Source organism: Dermochelys coriacea, chromosome 10 (assembly GCF_009764565.3).
Source record: "Dermochelys coriacea isolate rDerCor1 chromosome 10, rDerCor1.pri.v4, whole genome shotgun sequence".
In the NCBI taxonomy this organism is placed as follows: domain Eukaryota; kingdom Metazoa; phylum Chordata; order Testudines; family Dermochelyidae; genus Dermochelys; species Dermochelys coriacea.
Window position 1 is genome coordinate 44,705,695 of NC_050077.1, and position 23,224 is coordinate 44,728,918.

Here is a 23,224-nt window from a genome sequence, read left to right on the forward strand (position 1 = left end):
TAGTCTCTAAGGTGCCACAAGTACTCCTTTTCTTTTTACTAGTGAGTAAAAGAACTCAAAGGGGCCCCTGGCAGAGAGGTCGCTGCACTCCAGCCAGGCCTTTCCAGGCAGTGGGCAGAGCTCGGCATGTGGGATTATTGGGCTCTTGGACAGGTGTGAGGCTGTGATCTGGCCGGGGGGAGGCAGGCTGGAGGCAGAGCCAAAGCAGTGGGTTGCATAGGGGAAGTGCGCTTGCTCCCTCCCCCTCCCAGCTGCTCACACCTTCCCCAAAAGGTCCTGGTATAAAGCCCTATGTGGGTGGGGGGCCCAACTGAGACCCCTGCCTCTGAGAAGCTATGGGGAAGGCCCAGCTTCTGGCACTGGGAGGCCTGGGCTCCCATGGGGTAGGGGAGGAGTTGGAGAATGGGGTGAGGTTGAAAGAGCCAATGCCGGGTTTGTGTCCTTAGCTGATCTGCTATGGAGCCCTTGTGCCCCACTGCTCAGACTGCTGCAGGGACCCCCAGCCATTTACTTCTCCCCACCCCATGGGGCCACCATAATCCTGGGGGTCTGGTTCCTGGAGGTGCTGAGCACCCACAACTCCAGCTAAATTCCCCACCCCGCCCGAGAGCCAGGCTGGGGATCCAAAGTGGGCACTGGCCAGAGGGATTGCAGATCTTTGTTAATGAGCGAGAGCCTTGCCTCACAGTGAATCAACTTCCAAATGCGCAGTGCAGTGCCAAGCGAGTCCCTGGATTCCCTCTGGCAGCCTTGGGTGCTGCTGGGCCCTCACCCTGCCCTAACTGTGTCAGGAAGGGCGATCCACTGCAAAGCCTTCCTGGAGCTGTCTCCGTGTCCCCCCACGCAGGATCCCAACCAGCTGATCCGGGCCAGCGCCCTGCGGGTTCTCTCCAGCATCCGGGTGCCCATCATAGTGCCCATCATGATGCTGGCCATCAAGGAGGCGGCGTCAGACATGTCTCCGTACGTGCGCAAGACGGCTGCTCATGCCATCCCCAAGCTGTACAGGTAACTGGCACAATGGACTGTGTCCCCACCCTTCACACACTGCCCCCCTCCTGAAATACATGCTGGTCTCACTTTGCCCGCACGTTGTACCTTGGGCCGTCATTTACACCGGTGCACAGTGGGGACTCACACCACGAAATCCCAGCTACCCACTTTTTATGGAGGAAGGCATGGGACACAGGGTGATGGTGCCCTGGGGCCTCTTGTGACTTGGTCAGATTGCACGGGATCAGAATTCTGGAATGTGCATGGAGGAATGTGACGTTTTGGGGGTCACCCAGACCAGTATGGGGTTCTGTCACCACCTGCCTTGTGACTTTGGATGCCTTAATGGTGGGCTGCTATGACTCAGAGTTCTGAGCCCAGTAGCCAGCCTGCCAGCATAAAGGTCTCACCCTGGCTTCCATCAGCCTAGTTACTCCTGGCAGGGTGACCCCAACAAGCCCTTCTGGTCCTGCTTCCCCCCAGATCCATCTGCCTGAGTTCTTAACTGCCAGACACTGGGACTTTCCTCTCTGGCTCAGCACCCCTGCAGGGGTGAAACCTGCCCCCGGTTTGCCACAAACAGGGTGCTCACTGGAGACCTGCATGGGGCATAGATCAACAAGAAGTTTGTTTAATAGAAAAATCATAGATTCAAAGATGGAATAGTCAGGAAGCAAACAGCCGAGTTACACAGAAAATAAACATAAAGGCACAGCCCTGTCTGTACACTTCTCTAGGAACTAACTTCCCTTCTCTAATGCCACTACCTATTGCCTCTGAACAGTCTCCCCACATGCCCCCTGTCGAATAGGGGATCCTGTGTCCCATGGACAACACCCCGCTTAGATGCTGGCCCTTCACTTCAACCCCCTTCCCTCCTAACAGGGTTTTCTTTCTCTCAGACTATGGTCATTCATGGTTACACAAAGAGGGGAAACTCTCTCCTGCCTTAGTGTTCCAAGACTTGGGTTTTCTTCTCAGTTTCAGTGGCTTTCTGTTCACTTTAAAGTTGTAAAGCCGTTGTCTTTCCCTCGGTCGTAGGATGCTAGGTGCGTGGAGACACGGTGGGTGAGGCAATATCTATTCTAGGACCAGCTGCTGTTGGGGAGAGAGACAAGATTTCGAGCCACTCAGAACTCATCATCAGAGCTGGTGTGGAGTTAGTTTTGGGTGAACAGCTAGCTTGGGAGGCGCGCCTCCCTGCCCTATTGCATCTCCACTCTGCTGTGAGGAGATGCTGCCGTAACACCCTAGTTACAAGTACAATGTTCTACACATACAGCCCTGCCTACATTCACAGCCAGAACCTGCATACAGATCTCCTACTGACTATCCAGGTCAGAGCATTACTAGCTTTCAGAAAAGACCCTACTTGACATATATTAATACACAAGAACTTGGTATACAACCAGTAGATTCAACTGCTTATTCTTTGGGGGTCAGACTCCCTGTTCTCTCTTTGGGGACACAAACGTGCGAGCCCAGGAGCTCCTCTCCCCTGCTGCTCAATGCCAATACAGAGATGCAGCAGGGCATCCCACTGACCACACACACACACACACACACACACACAAAAACCCACATGAACTGCTCCCCCTAGCATTGTGGGCAGGAACCGCAGGCACCAGGAGGGGCTGTGGGTGAGACATTTCTCCCATCACACCAACAGCAACAAGAAAATGAACGGTAACTGGAAACGAGACCAGCAGCCAAACGCTTCTGTTTGTCAGGTCAAGCACTGACTGCCCAGATAATGCAGCTACAGTAACTGACAAGACATCTGGATCCTACTGATACATGGCTGGCATGGAAAACGTCTGAAAGAGCCACTATTGGGCCACTGATGGCCAAGATGTAGGGCTTTGAGCGTGTAGGGATTTTGTTTAAAGTTTTACAAATCCTCCTATTTAATAGGAATGTTTAGATGGATTTCTTAAAAAAAAATATTTTTCAAGGAGATCAGGTTTGTGCTATTTCTTGGTTTTTGGCTTGGATCTAAACCCTAAAGATACATTCTGGTTCAACCACAGACTCTGGGCTTAGTGCAGGGTGAGATTCTCTGGCTCCTGTGATGCAGGAGCTTGGCCTAGCCAATCCTAATGCAGTCTGGCCTTCCAATCCATGGATCTAAGAAGCACTCCCAGGACTGTTTTTGCAAACTTTGCAGCCTTGTGCTGGCATAAGCAAACCTGTGGGTGTTAAACTAGCAAGAAACTGGTTACAGTCTGTTTTCGTTCCTCCAGCAGAGAGTAAAACAGCTGAAGCAAATAAACGGGCGGAATAAGAGTGAAAAGTCAATTTGAATTTTTTTTAATTCTGTTTGTTTTAGCCACTGAGACAGTGTGTGTGATATAGACCAGGAATCCTTGGGCTGAATTCTGGGTGGTTTTGCCCCCTTGTTCATGGTGTAACAGCCCAGAATTTGGCTGTTGGATTTTGTTTACTGGACATTTCCTTGTCAAAGCCCAGCACTCAGGCCTGCCCCAGGCTATTGGCTCCTTCATAGTCCATAGAATGAATGGACCCAGAAAGCACATGTGACCTCGCAGTATGGATCAATACAAGGCGTAATGAACCAGAGGTGGGTGGGACATGACTGTACAATAGAATAGGCTGCTGCAGAAAGGTGACAGAGTGTCTGGCGCTGTCCTAAACTCCAGACAAGAAGGTGCATGTGGGTCAGAGGCAGAGGAATGGAAGGGATAAAGCAGGAGTGATCCAGAATGAAGAGTGAATGAACATTCACTGAACCTGGTGTGAATATCACGGAGTGATTATGTGCCTTCATCTCCTGTGTTAAATATTTAACCTTTAGCTATTGTTAGAAGGAACCGAACTGCATTAGCTAAGAAAATAAGAATGGCTAAACAGGGTCAGACCAAATGTCCATCTAGCCCAGTATCCTGTCTTCCAACAGTGGCCAGTGCCAGGTGCCCCAGAGGGAATGAACAGAACAGGCCATCATCAAGTGATCCATCCTGTCACTCATTCCCAGCTTCTGGCAAACAGAGGCTAGGGACACCATCCCTGCCCATCCTGGCTAATAGCCATTGATGGACCTATCCTCCATGGATTTATCTAGTTCATTTCTTCACCAAACGAAATTAATAGGCATCCCTGTTAGTGTCTTGGCCTTCACAACATCCTGATGCCTATTAATTTCGTTTAGTGACCCCTAGTTCTTGTGTTATGAGAAGGCGTAAAGAATACGTCCTTATTCACTTTCTCCACACTACTCATGATTTTATAGCTCTCTATCATGTCCCCCATTAGTTGTCTCTTTTCCAAGCTGAAAAGTCTCACTCTTATTAATCGCTCCTCATACAGAAGATGTTCCATATGCCTAAACGTTTTTGTTGCCCTTTTCTGAACCTTTTCCAATTCCAATATATCTTTTTTGAGATGAGGCGACCACATCTGTACACAGTATTCAAGATGTGGGCGGGCGTACCATGGATTTATATAGAGGCAATATGATATTTTCTGTCTTATTATCTATCCCTTTCTTATTGATTCCCAACATTCTCTTAGCTTTTTTGACCGCTGCTGCACACTGAGTGGATGTTTTCAGCTGATACCTAGAGGAGGGAGAAATGAGACCAGCAGCCAAACGCTTCATAGGGACCCCTCTCTAATTGGGATCAAACTGTTTGCTCTGCAGGGAAGCTCAAAAGCCATCTATTTACTGCTTCTGTGAGAGGGGATGGAATTGGGACTGCTCAGCTATGGATCATTGGCCCAACACGGCTAACAACTGATGGAGATTCTCCTTAGTTCAAAGGCTAGCAGTAGGGGGATCTGGGGCCTAGCTGCGCTGTTGCAGAGCTGCAAAGATCTGTGGGGGACAGCACAGCGGATCCTGCCTCATTCTCTTCCAACGCACCACAGTCCTGCCTGCTTCACTTGTCTCCCCTTTTGCTCAGTGGGGCAGGGGATAGGGCCCTCCCAGTACCTCTTCCCTCCCCCTGCTGGTAGCATCACCCGTTTCTGACTCTCCCGTGCAGCTTGGATTCGGATCAGAAGGACCAGCTGATCGAAGTGATTGAGAAGCTGCTGGCAGATAAGACCACGGTGAGTGGGGGTAGTGTTCCGGGGTAGCCACATTAACTCCATAGGGTGGGGACAGTGGGGCACTGTATTATTAAAGGATCCCCTTTCCAAATTTCAGGCAAAGGCCCATCAAATGTACAACTCCAGGGCTCCCAGGAAGATAACCGGGGAGTTGGATTCTTAAAGGTCCAGCATCTTGCCACCCTGGGATGGGGGGTGCTATTAAACTGTAACCTCACTGACCCTGCTTTCCTGTTGGCTGATCCCAGTCTCCTACCCATGTGCCCTACTGACAGTGCCTTCAGAGCAGAGTCCTGATAGAAACCCTGCCCTGAGGCTGTCACTCCATGTCAGGGCTGAGATGGAGCCCTCCCCAGAGCTCCCTGGGGAGAGACCCAGAAACTGCTCCAGTCGGTGGGAAGTGTGAGTAGCACCCCACAGTGCAAATCACGTTGCTCTCCCTCCTGCCCTGCCCACCTCGCTACTGCTCTCTCCCCTCTGTCCCAGCTGGTGGCGGGCAGCGTGGTGATGGCCTTTGAGGAGGTTTGCCCCGAGCGCATCGACCTGATCCACAAGAACTACCGGAAGCTGTGCAACCTGCTGATCGACGTGGAGGAGTGGGGCCAGGTGGTGATCATCAACATGCTGACCCGCTACGCGCGTACCCAGTTCCTCAGCCCCAACCAGAATGTGAGTCAGGCCAGGGCAGGGGATGCATGACCCCAGCAAGACGGGGAGGGGAGTTCATACCAGAACAGAGTGCAGAGAGAGAAAAGACTGACTCGGGCCTACAGCAGCTCTGTGCTAGTACCAGGCCTCCCAACCCTGACACACGTGGCTGCACTGCCCCTCTCAGAGCTGCGGGACCTGAAGCAGCGATGTTCAGTCTGAGGCAACCGGGCAGCGTCTGGCTCGGGGTGCCCATGAGCCCCTACGGCTGTGGCTCCTTGGTGGTGCGCCATACAGTGCTGTTGTGTGGTGGCAATGCAGCATCCCCCCTTAGCTTGATCTAGAAACAAGGCACACGCTGGAGCACGTGAGCTATGGAGGAGATCCTGCATCCCACGGAGACTGTACATGGAGATGGTGTTTTTCCAAAGCTCCGTTCTAGTTCAGCCACAAACTGTGAAGAATCCCTAGATGTGGGTCTCCAGTCTGTGCTATGCAGGAGGTCAGCCTGGGTGATTACCACTCCCCTCTGGATCTGTGTCCCCTCTGGATCATGAAACAATCCCCTTGAAGCTGTCCTGGGGCTCACACAGGCTGGCCCTGATTTCCCCCCCCCCCACCTTGTCCTCACCGATACAGGGACTCCTCAGGGTCTTGTCGCTGCTCTGGGATTGGCGGGGAGGCTAGTCCAAGTGGCTGCCAGTGGGGCCTGAGAGGAAAAGCCTGACTTGTAGCAGCTCCTAGTTAGTGTCTTTGGGGTGGGTTTACTGGACTTGGAGGTCTGCCTGGCTGAGGGGGCTGCTGAGCGGGAGTTAGTGCTACTTACCTCCCTCCTCTTCCCCCCCACTGTGCCTGGCAGGAGTCCCTGCTGGAGGAGAACCCGGAGAAGGCCTTCTATGGCTCCGATGAGGAGGACTCCAAGGACGACAAGCCAGACGCAGCCTCTCTGGTGAAGCGCAAGCCCTATGTGATGGACCCTGACCACCGGCTGCTGCTGCGCAACACAAAGCCCCTGCTGCAGAGCCGCAATGCTGCAGTGAGCTACATGGCCCCCTGCCTCACCCTGTGCCCCCACCACAGAGCTGCAACCCTGCAGTGAGCTACATGCCCCCCCTCACCCTGCCCCCCGCCACAGAGCTGCAACACCACAGTGAGCCCCTCGCTTCTCTCCTTCGCCCTGCTCCCCGAGCCACAATGCCTCAATGAGCCCCTCGCCCTGCCCCCCACAAGAGCAGCAACGCCATGTGAGCCCTATGCCCTCCCCCAGCCCTTCTCCTCCCACCCTGCCACAGAGCCACAACGCCATGGTGAGCCCCACACCCTCCTGCCATAAAGCTGCAATGACATGGTGAGCCCCCCGCATTCCCCAACAGAGCTGCGGTGCCTCAGTGAGCCCCTCCACTGCCCTGCATCCAGGATCCTGTTGGTGTGACACTTCTCCTTGTGCCTGAGGAGTGACAGGCAGGTTTGCGCGTGGGGCTCCCCAAGGAAGGAGACACAATGCACTGTGTCCCTGCAGGAGCATGCGCCCGGTGGCTCGCTCTGCATCTGAACGGGAATGCATAGGCCCCAAGCTCAGCAAGCCCCCTGCCCTGACACCGCCGTAGCTCCGGGCACTTTGCCCAGCTGGCCATTGACAGGGGTCTCGCTGGGAGCGGCGCTCTCCCACTGGCTGCCCTGCACTGGCTGCTGCCCCAGGGAAACCCGACACGTGAAGGGGCAGTACACAGAAAACGGGATGCCCGTCTCTGCAGTCAGGTGCTTTAAACCCAGCCCTGGGCAGCACCCAGCCTGTAGTGGCTGGCCCATTGCTCGGCGCCCTCCCATGACCTTCTGTCTCTCTCCTCCCCCTCCCACACAGGTGGTGATGGCCGTAGCTCAGCTGTACTTCCACCTGGCACCCAAGGCCGAGGTCGGGGTCATTGCCAAGGCACTGGTGCGTCTCCTGAGGAGCCACAGGTCTGCAACTGCCTCAGCTTCTCCTCCTTTCTCCCTTTCCTCCTTCTGTCTTCTGCTCACCCCCTCTCCCCACACCCCCCTTTCTTTCTCTCAAGCAACCACCTAAACTTTCTTCCATGACTTGTTCCAAAGAGGCTGAAGTCTGTGTCACAGGCTGTCAGGGCTCGGGCCCTGCACAGAGCTGCAGAGCTCTTCTGCTGACTCACCCTGGCAGCCTGACCAGGTGGGTCGTATTGGCTCCATCTCGGGAGTATGAAAGTTTCTGAGATGGAACCAGTGAGGTCCTGGAGGAAGAAACCCCTGAAACATCTCAGGGCAGAATCTGATGCTGGGGCTTGTTAATTCAGTGTGGGGGGTGCGGGGGAGGGGAATTTGAACCGGATTGGGTCAAGTGGAGGAATTGTGTAAGAGCAGCCTGTTGCATGGATTCTCCTTGCTGCCTCGCTTCTCTGGGGCCAGCTGATGGATCTCTTTCTCTCCTGGTAGCGAGGTACAGTGGGTGGTGCTGCAGAACGTGGCCACGATGTCCATTAAGCGGCGGGTGAGTCCCGGTTCCCTGCACTTGAGAAATCACCCTTCTTTTCTCTAGAGGCTAGGGCGAGGCTGCAGCATAGGGGGATTTGGGGCTGAGCTCCCCAAAGCTTGGGTCTAACCCATTCCTGGGCCATATGCGGGGACTCTAGGATGTCAGATCAGTCCGGTCTCCCACCTCCTGCCATGGGGGACAGACCAGCAGCCTGTCTCCAATAGGGGCCAGTGCTAGATGCTGCAGAGAAATCCCCCATCATGCACTTGGCCCATTGCCCTGTCCCCTGACTGACCCCCAGCTGGCACCCAGCAGAGTAACTGGGCTGCTGCTAAAGCTGCTTTGTCCATGCAGGGGATGTTCGAGCCATATCTGAAGAGCTTCTACATCAGATCCACAGACCCCACCCAGATTAAGATCCTCAAGGTGAGTCAAATGCGCAGGATGGCCTGACGCATGTTCACAGCACGGCATCCCTTACATGCCTTCTGGACATAGCCTGGGCACCGAGCTACCCAAACTCCCCTGCCAAAGGTGATCTGCCCCCACCATCCCTGGGAGCTTGTAGGCACTGCCTTCCCTTCTAAACACCATCTGATCCTCTGGACCCCACGGGGAGCTCCATGCGGCCATGTGACACCTTTTCCCCGAGCCTGGACATGCACAGTCTGCTGCGCCTGGAGTCTGGCTCCTCTCACTCTACCTGCATGCAGGATCCTTGGAGGTACCTCTGTCTCTAGGCACGTGGGGGTAAATCTTTCCATCTCTCTCTCACGCACATGCTCTTGTGCTGCTCTCTCTCCCTCCCCTTCAGCTGGAAGTTCTCACCAATCTCGCTAACGAAACCAACATCTCCACCATCCTGCGGGAGTTCCAGGTACTCAGGGCCTGGGGCTGGCGGGCAGAGCTGGGTGGGGGCAGCGTGGGGCAGAGCTGGAAGCATTTCAGGGGTGATGCTGTCAGCATGGGGGTAAAAGAGAGGGGCTTTGGGTGCAGTGTGAGCTCACCTCGATTGCTGCCCCCCTCAGCTGTGAGTAAGAAAAGAACCATTCACAGCCTGGGAGGAGCTACCTGCTGTGGCGAGTGCCCACTATAGAGAGAGGGGAGACCGGGGCTTCTCCCAAGAGCTCAGGGCTTTCAGTGCTGCTGCCCTGCAGACTCACTTTCTCAATCTTATCTCCACCCGCCATTGGGAGCTGTCCCCATTGCCAGAGCTGGGCAGAAAATGGGCTTTTGGGTGGGGGAAAGAAATGGAAAATAGAATGTTTCAATTTGGGAATGCTGCCATAGTGCCTCATGGGAGTTGTAGTTCGGCTGTTCATGCTCCCATTCGCCTCCATGGGCTGTTCTCCCTGGTGAGACTACATCTCCCAGGATGCACCCCAATGGTGGGAGTTCCTGCATGCATCATGGGAGATGGCTGGGAAGCCTGGCCCTACAGTTCCCAAGAGGCTCCATGACAGCTTAGTGCAATCCAGATATTTTGGTTTTCAGCTGTTTGGTTATTCAATGAAAAAATCTACATTTTTCATGAAAAGTAGAGACGGTTTTGATGGAAAATTTGTGGCCAGCCCTACGTGGTCCTGGAGTCGGCTGGCTCTGTTGGGCTTGGCGGTGGCTGTTTCATAATTAAACACCAAGGCGCTGGGTGTAGGTTTCTGGGGGCCCAAACCCTTCCCACTTTATTAGCAAAACCCCCTTTTTGTTTTTGCCCTGGCCTTGGCCCAGCCCCTGCTCCTCACTGGGTTTTGAGAGTAGGCGTGGAACTGCAGCCCTGGAGGAAGAAGCCAGGTTGTTCTGCAATGCGTGTGGGGGAAAGCATGTGTATTGGGTCTCATGTAGACTCCTTGGGGCAGGGGCTGAGGTGTCTGTACATGCCCACACAGTGGGTCCAATCCTCATCAGGGCCTCTACGTGCTACTGAAATATAAGTAAAAGACTACTTCTGCTGGATGGATTTCCCTAAAATGGGGTGGAAATGAGAAACATCCAGCCCTGTCAGGGCCTGTTCCCAAACAAGGGGACTAGGGGAGAACTAGGCATTACATACAGCCTTGTGACCTTCGCTACAGCAGCTGCTAGGAACCCTGAGCAAGTGCAGCTGCTGGGAGCCACCCTGCATGTCGTCTGAAGCCACGCGATCAGTTCTCAGATGGGGCTGCTCCAGCATGGTGTCCTGACTCCCGGTGCATGCCGGGAAAGCTGCCACACCTCTTGTCCCACAGACCTATATCCGGAGCATGGACAAGGACTTTGTAGCTGCCACCATCCAGGCCATCGGGCGCTGTGCCACGAACATCGGGAAGGTCCGAGACACCTGCCTGAACGGCCTTGTTCAGCTTCTCTCCAACAGGGATGGTGAGAGCCTGGGGGCAGAGAGGGGCTAGGAGGAGCTGTCCAGGGACTTCCTACTGGAGATAGTGCTTTTCAGAGCTTGCAGTGGAAGATCCAGCAATGAGTGATAGAACCATTCACAGCCTGGGAGGAGCTACCTGTGTCTCGGACCTTCCCGTCACTGGCCCGGGATGATCCAACTGGGTGTGAGGAGGCCATGGGCTGGGGAGAGCTGGTGGAAGGGGTACCCTGTGCTGGGATGTTCTTCTGGGAATTAAATGTCTGATTGAGCAAATTTCCACAGCTGCATGTTGTCAGCATCACAGTGTTCGGTAGCACGCCCCTGGCTGAGGCCCCTCATGCACTGAGATCCTGCACAGCCTCAGCAGGGTGGGGAGAGGAACCAGTCATCCCAGAGCTGGCTGTGGTTAAGTCCTGGCAGTGCAGGGGATGGAGACGACTCTGCGCTCATTGGCGGGTGGGGATCTCTGTTGCCCACAGAGCTGGTGGTGGCTGAGTCCGTGGTCGTCATTAAGAAGCTGCTGCAGATGCAACCCTCTCAGCACAGCGAGATCATCAAGCACATGGCCAAGCTCACCGACAACATCCAGGTACGTCTGGGCTCGGGGCCTAGCTGTTCCCACTGCCAGAGGGCCTGGGGGCTCCAGCTGTATGGGGGCGAGTGTGGAGGGGGCTGTGCCCACAGGGAGGAGTAGGGATTAGTTCAGGGGGGTCCTTGGTGTCCTAAGCTGCCCTCCCTGTGGAAGTGCTGCCGCCTGTTGCCCCCTTTCTCCCCAAGGGGTGCTGCACTCAGTGTCTGGGTCCCCTGCTTCTGCAAAGCCCTGAGTTTGAATCCCCTGTGCCATCAGGGCTGGGACTCCTGTGCCAGCGCTTGCCCCGCGAGGCCTCCTGGAGTCAGGCCTCCCCTCCTTTTCAAACTGCCAGCTCAGCCCCAGCAGGACCCGCTTGCTCCCTGGTGTGGCTGGTGCAGTGGGTGGGCATTGCCAGGCTCCCAGCTGTGGGTGTCCTGGAAGAGGCAGCGCAGTGCAGGCCTGACGCTTTGCTTCCCCAGATGGGCACAGGCAGGCACCCACCTAGGACGCAACCTCAGGGGGGCATCCCTGGAATGGAGTGGGGCCATCTTGTCCTCTCAGACCTCTCTGTCCTGTCCCCACCCCCAGGGTCTCTGTGCATGGGTCCCAGAATTTCCTGTGCGGGGTGCCCCAGTGCAAAGGATCCTGGATGTGCTAGGCAATGCAGCAGCTGGGCCCTGACTGGGAGAAGGAACTGGCTGGGTTGGTGGGACTGGGGAGTAGCAGGGGACTGGACAGGACCAGCAAATCCTGGCCTAGGGACTCCAGAGCATAGTGGCTGCAGGGTGTGGGCAGGTCTCCCATAGACTGTACTGCACTTGCACCGGCTCTGGGTGACACTTCTGGCCCCAGCCCGTCCCTCTGGAGCTTGCCCTGGCTGGGTGCAAGGGATTTCGGCAGAGCTGGGGCACTGCCATGTGCCTGTCTGCAGGTGCCCATGGCCCGGGCCAGCATCCTCTGGTTGATTGGTGAGTACTGTGAGCACGTGCCCAAGATTGCGCCTGACGTGCTCCGCAAGATGGCCAAGTCCTTCACCGGCGAGGAGGACATTGTCAAGCTGCAGGTCATCAACCTGGCAGCCAAGCTCTACCTGACCAACTCCAAGCAGGTAAGCGCCATCTGGGTGAGCAGGACAGGGAGCGAGTGGCAGCATCGGCAGCTTCCCAGACTAGCTGCAAGACCCTGCTCTCACCACGTGGCTGGCTATGCCCTGGCAGGCTCCATGCAAAGCGGGCATTGCACAAGCAGTTAGTGCAGGGCTGGCTGAGCCTGTGCCCCCTGCAGTAGCTTCCCCCAAACACTGCAAGGAAACTGCGACCATCGCAGCTGTGTCTGACTCCACGCCACACTGCAGGGCCGCCTAGCTGGCCAGTCCCCACGGTGACAGTGCTGGGCAGTCTGGGACAGGGGCGCAGCTGTCTCCAAGTGCCTTGGCCCCTGCCAAACAGTGGGGTGTTGTGTGAGGACCAGGACACTTCCGTCTGAAACAGCCTGGCCGGCCAGCTGAGCCGGCAACTTGTGGGCCCAATTCTGCAAGTAGCTCTGTGCCAGCTGAAGCCGGGGGATGTGGAGGGCACTCGGCACCTTGCTGGATTGGGCCCACAGTCCCTGCACTTAGGGTTGCCCTGCCCAGTGTATGATGTTTGGGCTGGGCTCAGGGAATCAGCAGAGCTGGGATGGGTGCCCTTGGGCAAGTCCCTTCCCCTCCCTGTGCCTCTGTTTCCCCATCTGTGGGGTGGGGAAAGGGTCTGCTCAGCGCAGTAGCCCTGTAAAGTCCCAGCTGCCAAGTGTCACCGTAGAGCAAGCTGCTGACCCAGTACGTGCTGAACCTGGCCAAGTATGACCAGAACTACGACATCCGGGACCGGGCCCGCTTCATCCGCCAGCTTATCGTGCCCACCGAGAAGAGCGGGGCCCTTAACAAATACGCCAAGAAGCTCTTCCTGGCGCAGAAACCCGCCCCCATACTGGAGTCCTCCTTCAAAGGTACGGCAAGGTGCACTGGACCCCGGGGTCCCTGTCTGGCTATAAGAGGGGAGCCAGTTCCTCCCAGTAAGGGCTGGGTGATGTGGATCATGGGGCCTGCTGGGCAGTGAAGCTGGAAGCCCTTAGGATGGGGAGTGGGGCCAGGAGGGCTGTGCTCTGAACTCTCCCCTTCTGCTGCAGATCGGGACCATTTCCAGCTCGGCTCGCTCTCACACCTCCTCAATGCCAAGGCAGTGGGCTACCAGGAGCTCCCCGACTGGCCGGATGAGGCCCCTGACCCATCTGTGCGCAATGTGGAGGTACGATGATAGCCGGGCTCTGGGAATGGGGCCTCATGTTGTGCTCCATTTGTGTGATCCCGGGGAATGGGTGCTCACTGCATTACTCGCAGCCTTGGTCTCAGGGGACCCTGGGCTCTGGTGCGAAGCTCCGGGCAGCTGCTGAACCTCCCAGGTGTCCAGAGACATAGGTGGTTCCTGTCCTGGTGCTTAGGGCAGGAGGAGTGGGGTACGGAATGGAGGGGCTGGGGCTGATGCCCTGCAGTGTCACTCCGCTCCTGTGACAGCAATCTCCCTCGTTTGCAGGAAGAAACCGCCTTCCCCATTGAAAGCCACATCGGGTTGCTGGGAGAGCTCAGAGAGGTGGCTCGTGTGTGTTTGTTATGGTGCCTTTCCCCTCTCTCTTGCTTTTAACCTCCAGCACTTGGGAATTGAGTGTGCGCACATGTGTTGGCTTTTTTCTATAACACACAAAAAGGATCTGACATCTCAGCAGAGAGTAAAAGAAGACCCACATCCCCATCCTCTGCACAAATGTGTGTGTAGATTAAACTCCTTTTAATCTCTCGGGGCTAAACTTGAGCCAGGCTGAGCATGTGTTGCAAGTGCACAAGCACACATCTGTTCAGTAGCATAGCCCCCAGCCAGAGCCCTGCCATGCCTGTCTCTGGATCTGCCCCCAGCGCTCGCTGCTGGGTGATCCACCTGTCAAGGAGAAGGCTGGCGAGCTTCATGCCCTGAGGGTGCTGAGAAGAGGGATGGGAGCATGGTCCGTGCATCGCTGTGTGGTCTCCATGCCCCCTCCAGGACAGAGCCCCCCATGGTATTGACCCTAGAGACATTTTCTTGGGAATCAGTCTGTCCATCACTGCAGAATCCCTTTGGAAGGGCCTGGCCTCTGCGATCTCCTCTCCTTGGGCCAGCTCTCTGCTGTGGGAGGTTCACGGGGGATTGGCATGGTCCTCCCCAAGGCTGGCATGTGCCTCACCTCCTTTTCTACTCCCGCACAGGTTCCGGAATGGACCAAGTGCACCAGCCGGGAGAAGAGGAAAGAGAAGGTGGAGAAGCCGTTCTACTCGGATTCAGAGGGAGAGTCCGGGCCCACGGAATCAGCAGACAGCGGTGAGGGACCTGGCCATCTCCATGCCGGGCAGCCGGGTGGCACTGCCTGGCCCTGGCAGTGTTCCCATGGCCAGAGGGCAGCAGGCTCCTATGTTACCTACCTGTGCAGTGCTGAGTGCTGGTGCCTGCTGCATGGAGATGGCAGTGCAATCTGCTCCCATCTGCTAGTGATGTGAACTGTGGGCTCTATCATATTCCTGATGGGGAAGCATCTGCAGCACCCCTGGGTGGGGGTGGATAAGACATGTCTGAGAGGCAAAGGGCCAGCTCTTCCAAAGCTTCTTCGCTGTGCATCCCCGACCTTCCCTGCTGGCCCAGGCTGGGCTGCCAGCAGCCTGACTAGAAAGGGCTGTGAGCCCTTGTCCAGCACCCAGAGGGCTACAGAGCTCTTCTCACTCAATACCTAGGAGCATTCAGGGTCCTCGAATTGGACTGACCCTCTCTCAGGAGCCCTTCCTCCCTGGAAAAGGCCCAGGACACAATGTGTTGTCTGAAGGGCCCATCCACCCCTGCCTCCTAGCTATTTGTGGGGAACAGGCACAGCCAGTGTCGCCCACGCGGGACAGGGCACATCTCTGTGCATGTATGGGAATGACGTGATGACTCCCTTCCTGCCCGCTCCCCAGCGCACCAGCGACCATGGCAGTGTAAGGCCCTGGAGGGAAGGAACAAGTGCATGGGATGGCATGTGGCGTAGCAGCCAGCGGGAGGCAAGGGGACTGGGTGGGGCAGTTGTTGGCATGGAGGCAGTGGGTGGGCCGGCCTTGCAGACCGTGCCATGGCAAGGGCTGTGGACACCGAGATTTTCTCTCTCTCTCTCTCCCAGAACCGGAATCGGTCAGCGAGTCGGAGAGTGAGAGCAGCAGCAGCGAGAGCGGCTCTGACTCGGGAAGCCGGGGCGAAGAGAGTGGAGACCAGTCGGAGGAGGAGAAGAAGAAGAAGAAGAAAAAGAAGGGAAAGGAAGGGCCCCGGAAAGCCTGCCTGGAGAGCGCCGGGAGGTATCACAGGCTGTGGAGGGGAGACGGGGCAGGAGGTGCCACCGGATGGGGATTGAGGAACACTCCCGGGGATATGGGGGGACTACAGCCCATCCCACCATGTCTGTTTCTCATGCCTTTAACACCCAGCACCTTTTCCCATGTGCCAGGCAGCGATCCCAGGCTGAAAGGCTGAGCCCAGCTACTCCAGTGCCAGCAGGGGAATATGCAGGAGTGTTGGTGGGGTGGGGGGTGTCAGTCACTCAACCAGCAGGGGACAGCTCAGGAGTGCTGGGGGTGGGGTAGGTGGGGAGGGTGTCAGCCACCCAGGGTGTGTCACAGCTTGGGGTGACATCACCCCAACATCGGCACAATGTGATTGTCCTGCCTGATAAATCTGCCAGAGAGGGTGAGCCTAGCTCAGACGCATGGTCCCCAGCCGTGGCTCTTATCCAATGATATCAAAGTATATAAATTAGCCACTGGTAGCAGGCGCCCCCGTCAGTCCTCCTGTTCGAGGGGCATGCGAAGTGTGGCGGTGCCCTGTACCTGACCCTCTCCTTCCTCCAGCGACCCCAGCGAGGAGGAGGAGCAGGGGAAGAAGGGGAAGAAGAAGAAGCCACAGCACGAAGGGAACGGGGGTTCCGAGTCCTCTTGGGAGGAGGGCAGCGTCTCGGAGAGCAGCTCGTCCGAGTCGGACTCGGGCTCCGAGGCAGAGGAATCCCAGTCAGAGCCGGAGAGCAACAGGAGAACCACGGTGAGGGGACGGGCTGGGTGTCCAGGGAGGGGCTTGCTGCCGCTGAGCCCTGTCACTACCCATCTGCCCTGCAGAAAGGTGGGCCCGGGCTCCCATGCACTGGGATGGGACTCAGCTCCTGCCCCTCTCTGAGCATCCTGCACCCAGGGCTCCCCATGCCAGTGCTGGGCTGGGCCTAGTGATGGGCTGCCAAAATCTTAACAATGGGTTCCCTCCTCACCCCATGAGCGGGTCATTGCCCACCCCCGCCCCCCGGGACTCCTGCCCCATCCAACCCCCCCCCGTGTTCCTTGACACCCCCCCCAGGACCCCTGCCCCATCCACCTCCCTCCCCTGTCCTCTGACTACCCCCAGAACCGGGCAGGAGGGTCTTGTGGGCCACCGTAGTGGGTGCCCACCGCACCCCTAAGAGCCAGAGGCACCTGCCAGGGGGTGGGTTGGGGAGTCCTGGCGGTGCTGACCTGGGGCAGCTCCCAGGAAGCATCCAGCAGGTCCCTCTGGCTCCTAGGGGCGGGGGAGCATAGCTAGTGGGGGAACGGGGTAACGGCCGCTCCCACTACTGATCACATCAAAAGTGGCACCTTAGGTGCCGACTCCCTGGGTGCTCCGCGGCTGGAGCACCCACAGGGAAAATTTGGTGGGTGCAGAGCCCCCACGGCAGCTCCCCGCGCCCAGCCCCAGATCACCTCACCTCCGCTGCCCTCCCCCCCCAGCTTCCCGCGAATCAGCTGTTCGGCAGGAAGCCGAAGGAGGACTGAGAAGCAGGCGGCGGCTTCCCACTCAGGCCAAGGGTGGCAGAGGTGAGCCAGGGAGGGGAGTGGTTCCCCTGTGCCCCCCCCCGGGTTACCTGCTGCGGTGCGGGCAGCCTTCCTCGTCCCCCTACCCCCACCCCGGCTCACCTCTGCCTCCCTGGGCCTGAGCAGGAAGCCACGGTCTGCTTCTCAGCCTGCCCCAATTTCCTGCGCGAACAGCTGATTCGCGGGAAGCCTGGGGGCAGTGGCAAAGCAGAGCGGGGCAGCACCTTCAGGGGAGGAGGCGGAGGTGGAGCATAGGTGAGCTGGGGCCAGGGGTGGGGCGAGGAGCTGCCGGTGGGTGCTCTGCACCCACCATATTTTCCCCTTGGGTGCTCCAGGGCTGGAACACCCGTGCAGTTGGTGCCTAAGGCGCCACTTTTGGCCGGTTAAATTTAGAAGCCCTTTTAGAACCGGTTGTTGGACAACTGGTTCTAAAAGGGCTTCTAAATTTAACAACCCGTTCTAGCAAACCGGTGAGAACTGGCTCCAGCTCACCACTGGCTGGACCTCTCAGGGCCCTGTGCTCCTTTCCCAGCCCTCTGCCCACACCCCGCCTACTGACAGTCATACTGCCCCGGCTCTGTCCTCTCTTTCAGCCTCCCAGCAGCAAATCCACTCCAAAGGCCGCCAAGAAAGGGACCAAGGAGATCTCCTTGCTGGACCTGGATGACTGTGAGTGTCGCTGCCCCATGGCTCATCCCCACTGCACTATGGGCTGGAGGGCGGGGGAGAGAGTCAGGGAGACTTCTCTTGACACCTTCCCGCCATCTCCCCATCTCTCCTCTGCTTTGCTACCATTTCTCCTCCTCCCTGTTTGGATCTGTAGCTTCCCTGCCTGCCTGCTGCCTGGCTCTCATGGGAGTCAGTGGTGGCATTTGTCCCATGGGGGCCTATAACGATGCTGGTTCTGGTGGGACCCAACTGAGAGTGCCAATTCAGGACAAACTGCTTAAAGCAGGGCAGTTACAGCCCAAGACTGGGGTTTCTGTGCACACCAAGGCAAACCAAACCAGCCAGACATAAAGGACTTTGTTTTCACCCTACTGGCTAACCACAAGTTACACAAGCAATTCCCTTAGACACTCCAGTTTCCCAGTATCACCACCAGTGCCACTCGTTATGGGGACAGATGGTTATGAAAACCAATACCCCAGAAAAAGAAAAGAGGTTCTCTTGATCCCAAAGGACCAAACCCCAGACCCAGGTCAATATACAAATCAGATCTTACCCACAAATCATGCTGTTGCCAATCCTTTAGAATCTAAAATCTAAAGGTTTATTCATAAAAGGAAAAAGATATAGATGAGAGCTAGAATTGGTTAAATGGAATCAAGTACATACAGTAATGGCAAAGTTCTTGGTTCAGGCTTGTAGCAGTGATAAAATAAACTGCAGGTTCAAATCAAGTCTCTGGAGTGCACCCACAGCTGGGATGGGTCTTTCAGTCCTTGGATCAAAGCTTCAGTGTAGCAAAGTCCCTCCAGAGGTATGAAGCAGGATTGAAGACAAGATGGAGAAGCTGCAGCAGCTTTTTATATTCTCTTGCCATGTGAAAAGAAAAGGAGTACTTGTGGCACCTTAGAGACTAACAAATTTATTTGAGCATAAGCTTTCTTGAGCTACAGCTCACTTCATCGGGTCCAATGAAGTGAGCTGTAGCTCATGAAAGCTTATGCTCAAATAAATTTGTTAGTCTCTAAGGTGCCACAAGTACTCCTTTTCTTTTTGCGAATACAGACTAACTCGGCTACTACTCTGAAATCTTGCCGTGTGGTCTTTCTTTCTTTGTTCCAAAGACAAGCTGTCTATCACATGGCATGGAAAAACCTCAGAGTTCTGTCCATAGGCATGTCCCTGCATGCCTTGCTGAGTCCCATGGCATGTCTGCCTTCTCTCAATGAGTCAATTGTATAGCTGATGGTCCTTAATGGGCCATCAAGCAGGCTAGGCAGAGCTGACATCAACTTGTCTGGGGTGTCACCCAGAAGTACAGCATAAGTTTGAACTACAGACGGTATAGAGCCAATATTCATAACTTTAACTACAAAAATGATACACACATATAGACAGCATAATCATAACCAGCAAACCATAACCTTGTCTGAGACACCTTATTTGACCCCCTTTATACAAGATATGGTGCTACTACAGGACCTTGGTTGCAGCCATGTTCTATATGTTCCCAGTTCAAGTCAATAACTTGACAGGGCTCCCTGAAAAGCTCAATTCTGGGGGCCCTATCTGGGAGGAAGATGGGGACAGTGGGGGACACAGGAGGTGGCTCCCCCCAGAGCCTGTCCTATCCCCACCTCCTCTTGCCTGTGCCTGGCTTCTGCTCCCAGCTGGGGGCTCTGCTGTCCCAGAGGTCCTGCTACTCAGGTCTGGCTCCACCTCTGTGTCCTCCCTGTGCTCCCCTGCCTGCTCCTAGGCTGTAGCATCCCTGCACTGACCCACCTCTGAGCACCCCTCACCGAGGCCTGGGCCTGGCACATGGCAACTTGGAGGATGCTCTGCAGGGGAGGGAAAGGGGCACCTGGCACTGCAGGGGAGCACAGGGACCAGAGCCGCTGGTGAAGGCCTTCTGTTTGGCCCGCCAGGCATCAACTGTTCCTTCCTGCTCCCACCGGGGTTTCTGCTGCTATGCGGCTCCAGCTGGCCAGAGGCAGAGTTGGAGCCAGGCAGCGGGGCCATCCTTACAGCGGATCCCCCAGCGGGGAGCCAGGAGGAGCATCTGATGCCCAGTGAGCCAAATAGAAGGCCCTTGTGGGCCAAATCTGGCTTTCAGGGGGCCCTCTGGGACTGCAAAGGGGGAATGTGCCTAATGCCACCACTGCAGTGGGTTAGTCTGTTCTCACTCCCATGCTGAGTGTAACACCAGAGCCCCAGTGGTGTCTCGCTCGCACTCTGCACTGTCGTGTTGTGGGCTCAGCATCCTGTGTTCAGCCTGATGCGTGGCCCTGTCTCCATGCCAGTAGCATGGGTAATGCGGCATTGCAAGTTAAAACCATTCTCTAGGCAAGGCAGTGTGTGGCCCAGATGCTAGGAAAGCCTGCTTCCGCAGCTGAGCCTGCAGGGCAGCCAGGGCCAGGAGCCTGGGGAGAGGGGTGTGCAGTAAAGACACAGGGACTCTCCTTGGGACAGACTTTGAGGACAGGGGCAATGTCACACTCAGTGTGTGCACAGGACCCCAGGTATCCCTTACGGCCCAAGAACCCTTTAAGAGCAGATGTCCTGGGAAATGTGGCTTCTCGGGGAAGGAATGAGCAAAGGATGAGACAACCCCCTTCAGGAACAGCCTGAGCTCCATGTGGGGAAGTTGGAGGCTGAGACAAGACTCTGAGGGGTGCCCTAGAGGCTGTGGAGCAGCTTGGCTCTGTTGTGGGGTCCTGTGTTTGGTGACAGAGCGAGCCCCAGGGAAGGAGACCAGAAGGGGCTGGATGAGAATGACTAGATTTTGTAGTAGTATAGTCTAGTGGTTAGAGAGGACCAGGGAGCCAGGACTCCTGGGTTCCAATTTCTGCCTGTCCTTATGACTTAGAGTGCAACCCTTTGTTGTTGTTTGTTGTCATAGTAACCCTTCATCCTAATACAGCACTTTCAATCCCTAGATCTCAAAGGGGTTCACAGAGGAGGGCAGTATCATTATTTACAGATGGGGACACTGAGGGACGGGTCAGGAAAGTGACTTCCCAAGGTTGCCCAGCAGGCCAGTGGCTGAGCTGGAAATAGACCTCCGCTCTTCTTAGTCCACAGTGAAATGTAACTAATGTCTCCCTGGCCCTGGCGTAATCATCATTGCCTGCAAAGCACTCTGGGACCTTTGCATGCTCTAAAGGGGTAGCGCCCATGTCATTGCACGGGGAGGGAGTGCTTATGCATATAGTTCTGATATCCCGCCCACTGGGCTCATGAGCTGTCTCCTGATTGGTTCTTCATAGCTGTGTGATCTGTCCATGGTGCTGAGGGAGCCTTGATATTTTCTTTATGATGTGGCTACAGATGCTGGGAGCGTGTTTTTCTTCAGGTGCCTAGGCCTTGCCCAGCCCTCTGCACGGGGGGGGGGGGGGAATTTCACCTAGTGTCCCTAGTTTCCACCCTCCTTTCTCTCAGTTTCTGAGTGGGCACCTGGGATCCAGGCAGGAGAGAAACTCCCCCATGGGAATTCACCCTCCAGGACCTTGGGAAACTGTCCTCTAGTTAAGGAGAAAAGAGCCACGTTCTAAGATGAGTGAGCCCATCCCACATAAATAGCACAAGAGTCTACCCCGGCCCCAAAATTGTGCCGTGTGGTGCTGGCCCATGTAGATCAGGTTGGGTTTGTCCCTGGATGTCCAGGGTGATGGAGAGCGGCCTGTGGAAAGTCTGACTAATAAGCTAAAGACTCTGACATTGCAGCCCTGTGGGCCAGGGGCCAGCTTTTGGTTCTGTGTTTGTGCAGCACCTAGCACTCCCAGGTTACCGGAGTACAACTAAATAACTAATTCTGATCTATGAAAAATGTTGGCACAAATAATTTTTGGTTTGGATTTAATCTAAATTGACCAAAATGTGAACAATTTTTTTGTGTTTTGCTTGCTGAGAATTGAAATTTCTGTGTAAAATCAAAAAAAAATTGGTTGCCAGAAACTGACACATTAAGTTGTTTAGGGTTTGTGACAAAACCCTACAGATTCTGATGGAAATGGATTTTTTGTGTGTGAAAATATCTGGTTTTGTCACCAAAGAAAAAGCTATTTTCTGTCAAAAAAATTATTTCAGTGGAAAGTTTTCAGCCAGTTCAAATTAACAATCCCCTGCTTCTCTCTGGCCAAGTATCTCAAAGCACTTTACAAATACTAGTGAATCCTTCCCCAATCCCCCAGGGAGGCCTACAGGCAGCATTGCCTAGTGGCTAGGCCTGGGTTCTAGTCCTGGTTCTACACTGCTTTGCTGGGTGACCTTGCACAAATCTCTTCTCTCTGTGCCTCAGTTTTCTCATCTGTAAAATGGGGGTGATGCTACTGATCACCTTTGTTAAGCTCTTGGATGAAAAGTGAACTGATGGGGAAACAGAGGCACTGAGAAAAACCTGATTTGCTCATGGTCACCAGCAGAGCTGGGAATAGAGCCCAGGTCTCTTGCTTCCCCTGCTAGAGCTTCACCCACACAGCCACCCTCACTCTCAATGGGGTGGTGAATTGAGTCTCTGCCCTCTCTGTGTTCCCATCACAAAACCATTCTCCCAGCTGGCCTCTAACTCACTTTTTGGGCAAGGGAGCGGGGCTGAGGAGTGAGCGCACCCTGGAGATAGAGCAGCCCTCTCAGCCCTAGCGCCCCATCCATGGCAGGGCTGGGTGGTGCATCGGGCACTAGCCTTGCCACTTACAGTGCTGTGGCTGCTGGGCTGGGCCTGGCACCTTTCAGCACCACTGAGGTGGCTTAGAGAAAAACCAAAGGCTCTGGGAAGCAGCAGAGTGAGCAGCGCCCTTGGGCTGGGCTTGGGCCTGGATGACACCTGCCCAAGGGGGCACCACACTCAGCTCTGCTCTGCAGTTGGTTGTCAGTTTCATAGTCTGTATTCAGGGCAGTGCCCCACTCCCATGCCCAGCGGTTCCCAGACTCCCAGCTACTTCCTGCAGTCTCATCAGGCGGCTGCCAGCCCAACCGGGCTGCTAACGGGGCAGCAGAGGGCTCTGCTGGGCGTTCCTGGGTGTCCCGCTTTCCAAGCCACTGAGGGTGGGCTCATGTTGCCCCCAGGCTCAGGGCGATACCTGCGCAATCCCCTCCACCTCCACCACTGACGGGATGGGAGAACAAACCCCAGGCTTCAGGAGACTCATAACCCGTGATACCCTCCCCGCCTCCACTTGTCTGGTCCTGCCAGGCTGGGCTGGGCTTTCGACAGTCCTGGCTACCACTGGTTCTTAACCCTTTGTTCCCCACTTGTCTCTGCGTTGCAGTCACCCCCGCTCCACCGCAGCCAGCCTCCTCTCCAGCTATCGTCTCCAGCAGCCTGGTGACTGACCTGGAGGGACTCACGCTGACCGACACCTCGCTCGTTCCTACTGTGAGTGACTCCGGTTCTTCATGTTGGGACGGCGGCCCTGCCGCTGGATCCCTCCTTCCAGAGCGCCACATAAGGAGGCCTAGAAAGCTGCGGTGAAGTCTCCCCTGCACTGCACTCTGCCGGGGGATCCCTGGTGCACC

At 55.9% G+C, this 23,224-nt stretch overlaps 1 protein-coding gene across 5 annotated transcripts in view; it reads left to right on the plus strand.

Annotated features, from left to right (window-relative positions):
• Positions 1–23,224, plus strand: part of AP3B2 (adaptor related protein complex 3 subunit beta 2) — a 64,211-nt gene that overhangs the window by 28,746 nt on the left and 12,241 nt on the right. For 3 of the 5 annotated variants that reach the window (XM_038420024.2, XM_038420023.2, XM_043494439.1), the window contains exons 5-23: positions 848–1,008; positions 4,998–5,064; positions 5,551–5,733; positions 6,572–6,748; positions 7,574–7,671; positions 8,158–8,212; positions 8,552–8,623; positions 9,012–9,074; positions 10,423–10,555; positions 11,033–11,142; positions 12,056–12,232; positions 12,924–13,110; positions 13,291–13,409; positions 13,695–13,751; positions 14,399–14,510; positions 15,337–15,508; positions 16,058–16,244; positions 17,635–17,710; positions 22,978–23,084. In XM_038420024.2, the coding sequence (XP_038275952.1) occupies positions 848–1,008; positions 4,998–5,064; positions 5,551–5,733; positions 6,572–6,748; positions 7,574–7,671; positions 8,158–8,212; positions 8,552–8,623; positions 9,012–9,074; positions 10,423–10,555; positions 11,033–11,142; positions 12,056–12,232; positions 12,924–13,110; positions 13,291–13,409; positions 13,695–13,751; positions 14,399–14,510; positions 15,337–15,508; positions 16,058–16,244; positions 17,635–17,710; positions 22,978–23,084 (2,313 nt within the window). The remainder of the gene's footprint in view (positions 1–847; positions 1,009–4,997; positions 5,065–5,550; positions 5,734–6,571; positions 6,749–7,573; positions 7,672–8,157; positions 8,213–8,551; positions 8,624–9,011; positions 9,075–10,422; positions 10,556–11,032; positions 11,143–12,055; positions 12,233–12,923; positions 13,111–13,290; positions 13,410–13,694; positions 13,752–14,398; positions 14,511–15,336; positions 15,509–16,057; positions 16,245–17,634; positions 17,711–22,977; positions 23,085–23,224) is intronic. The other 2 variants (XM_038420026.2, XM_038420025.2) reach the window with 1 other exon arrangement.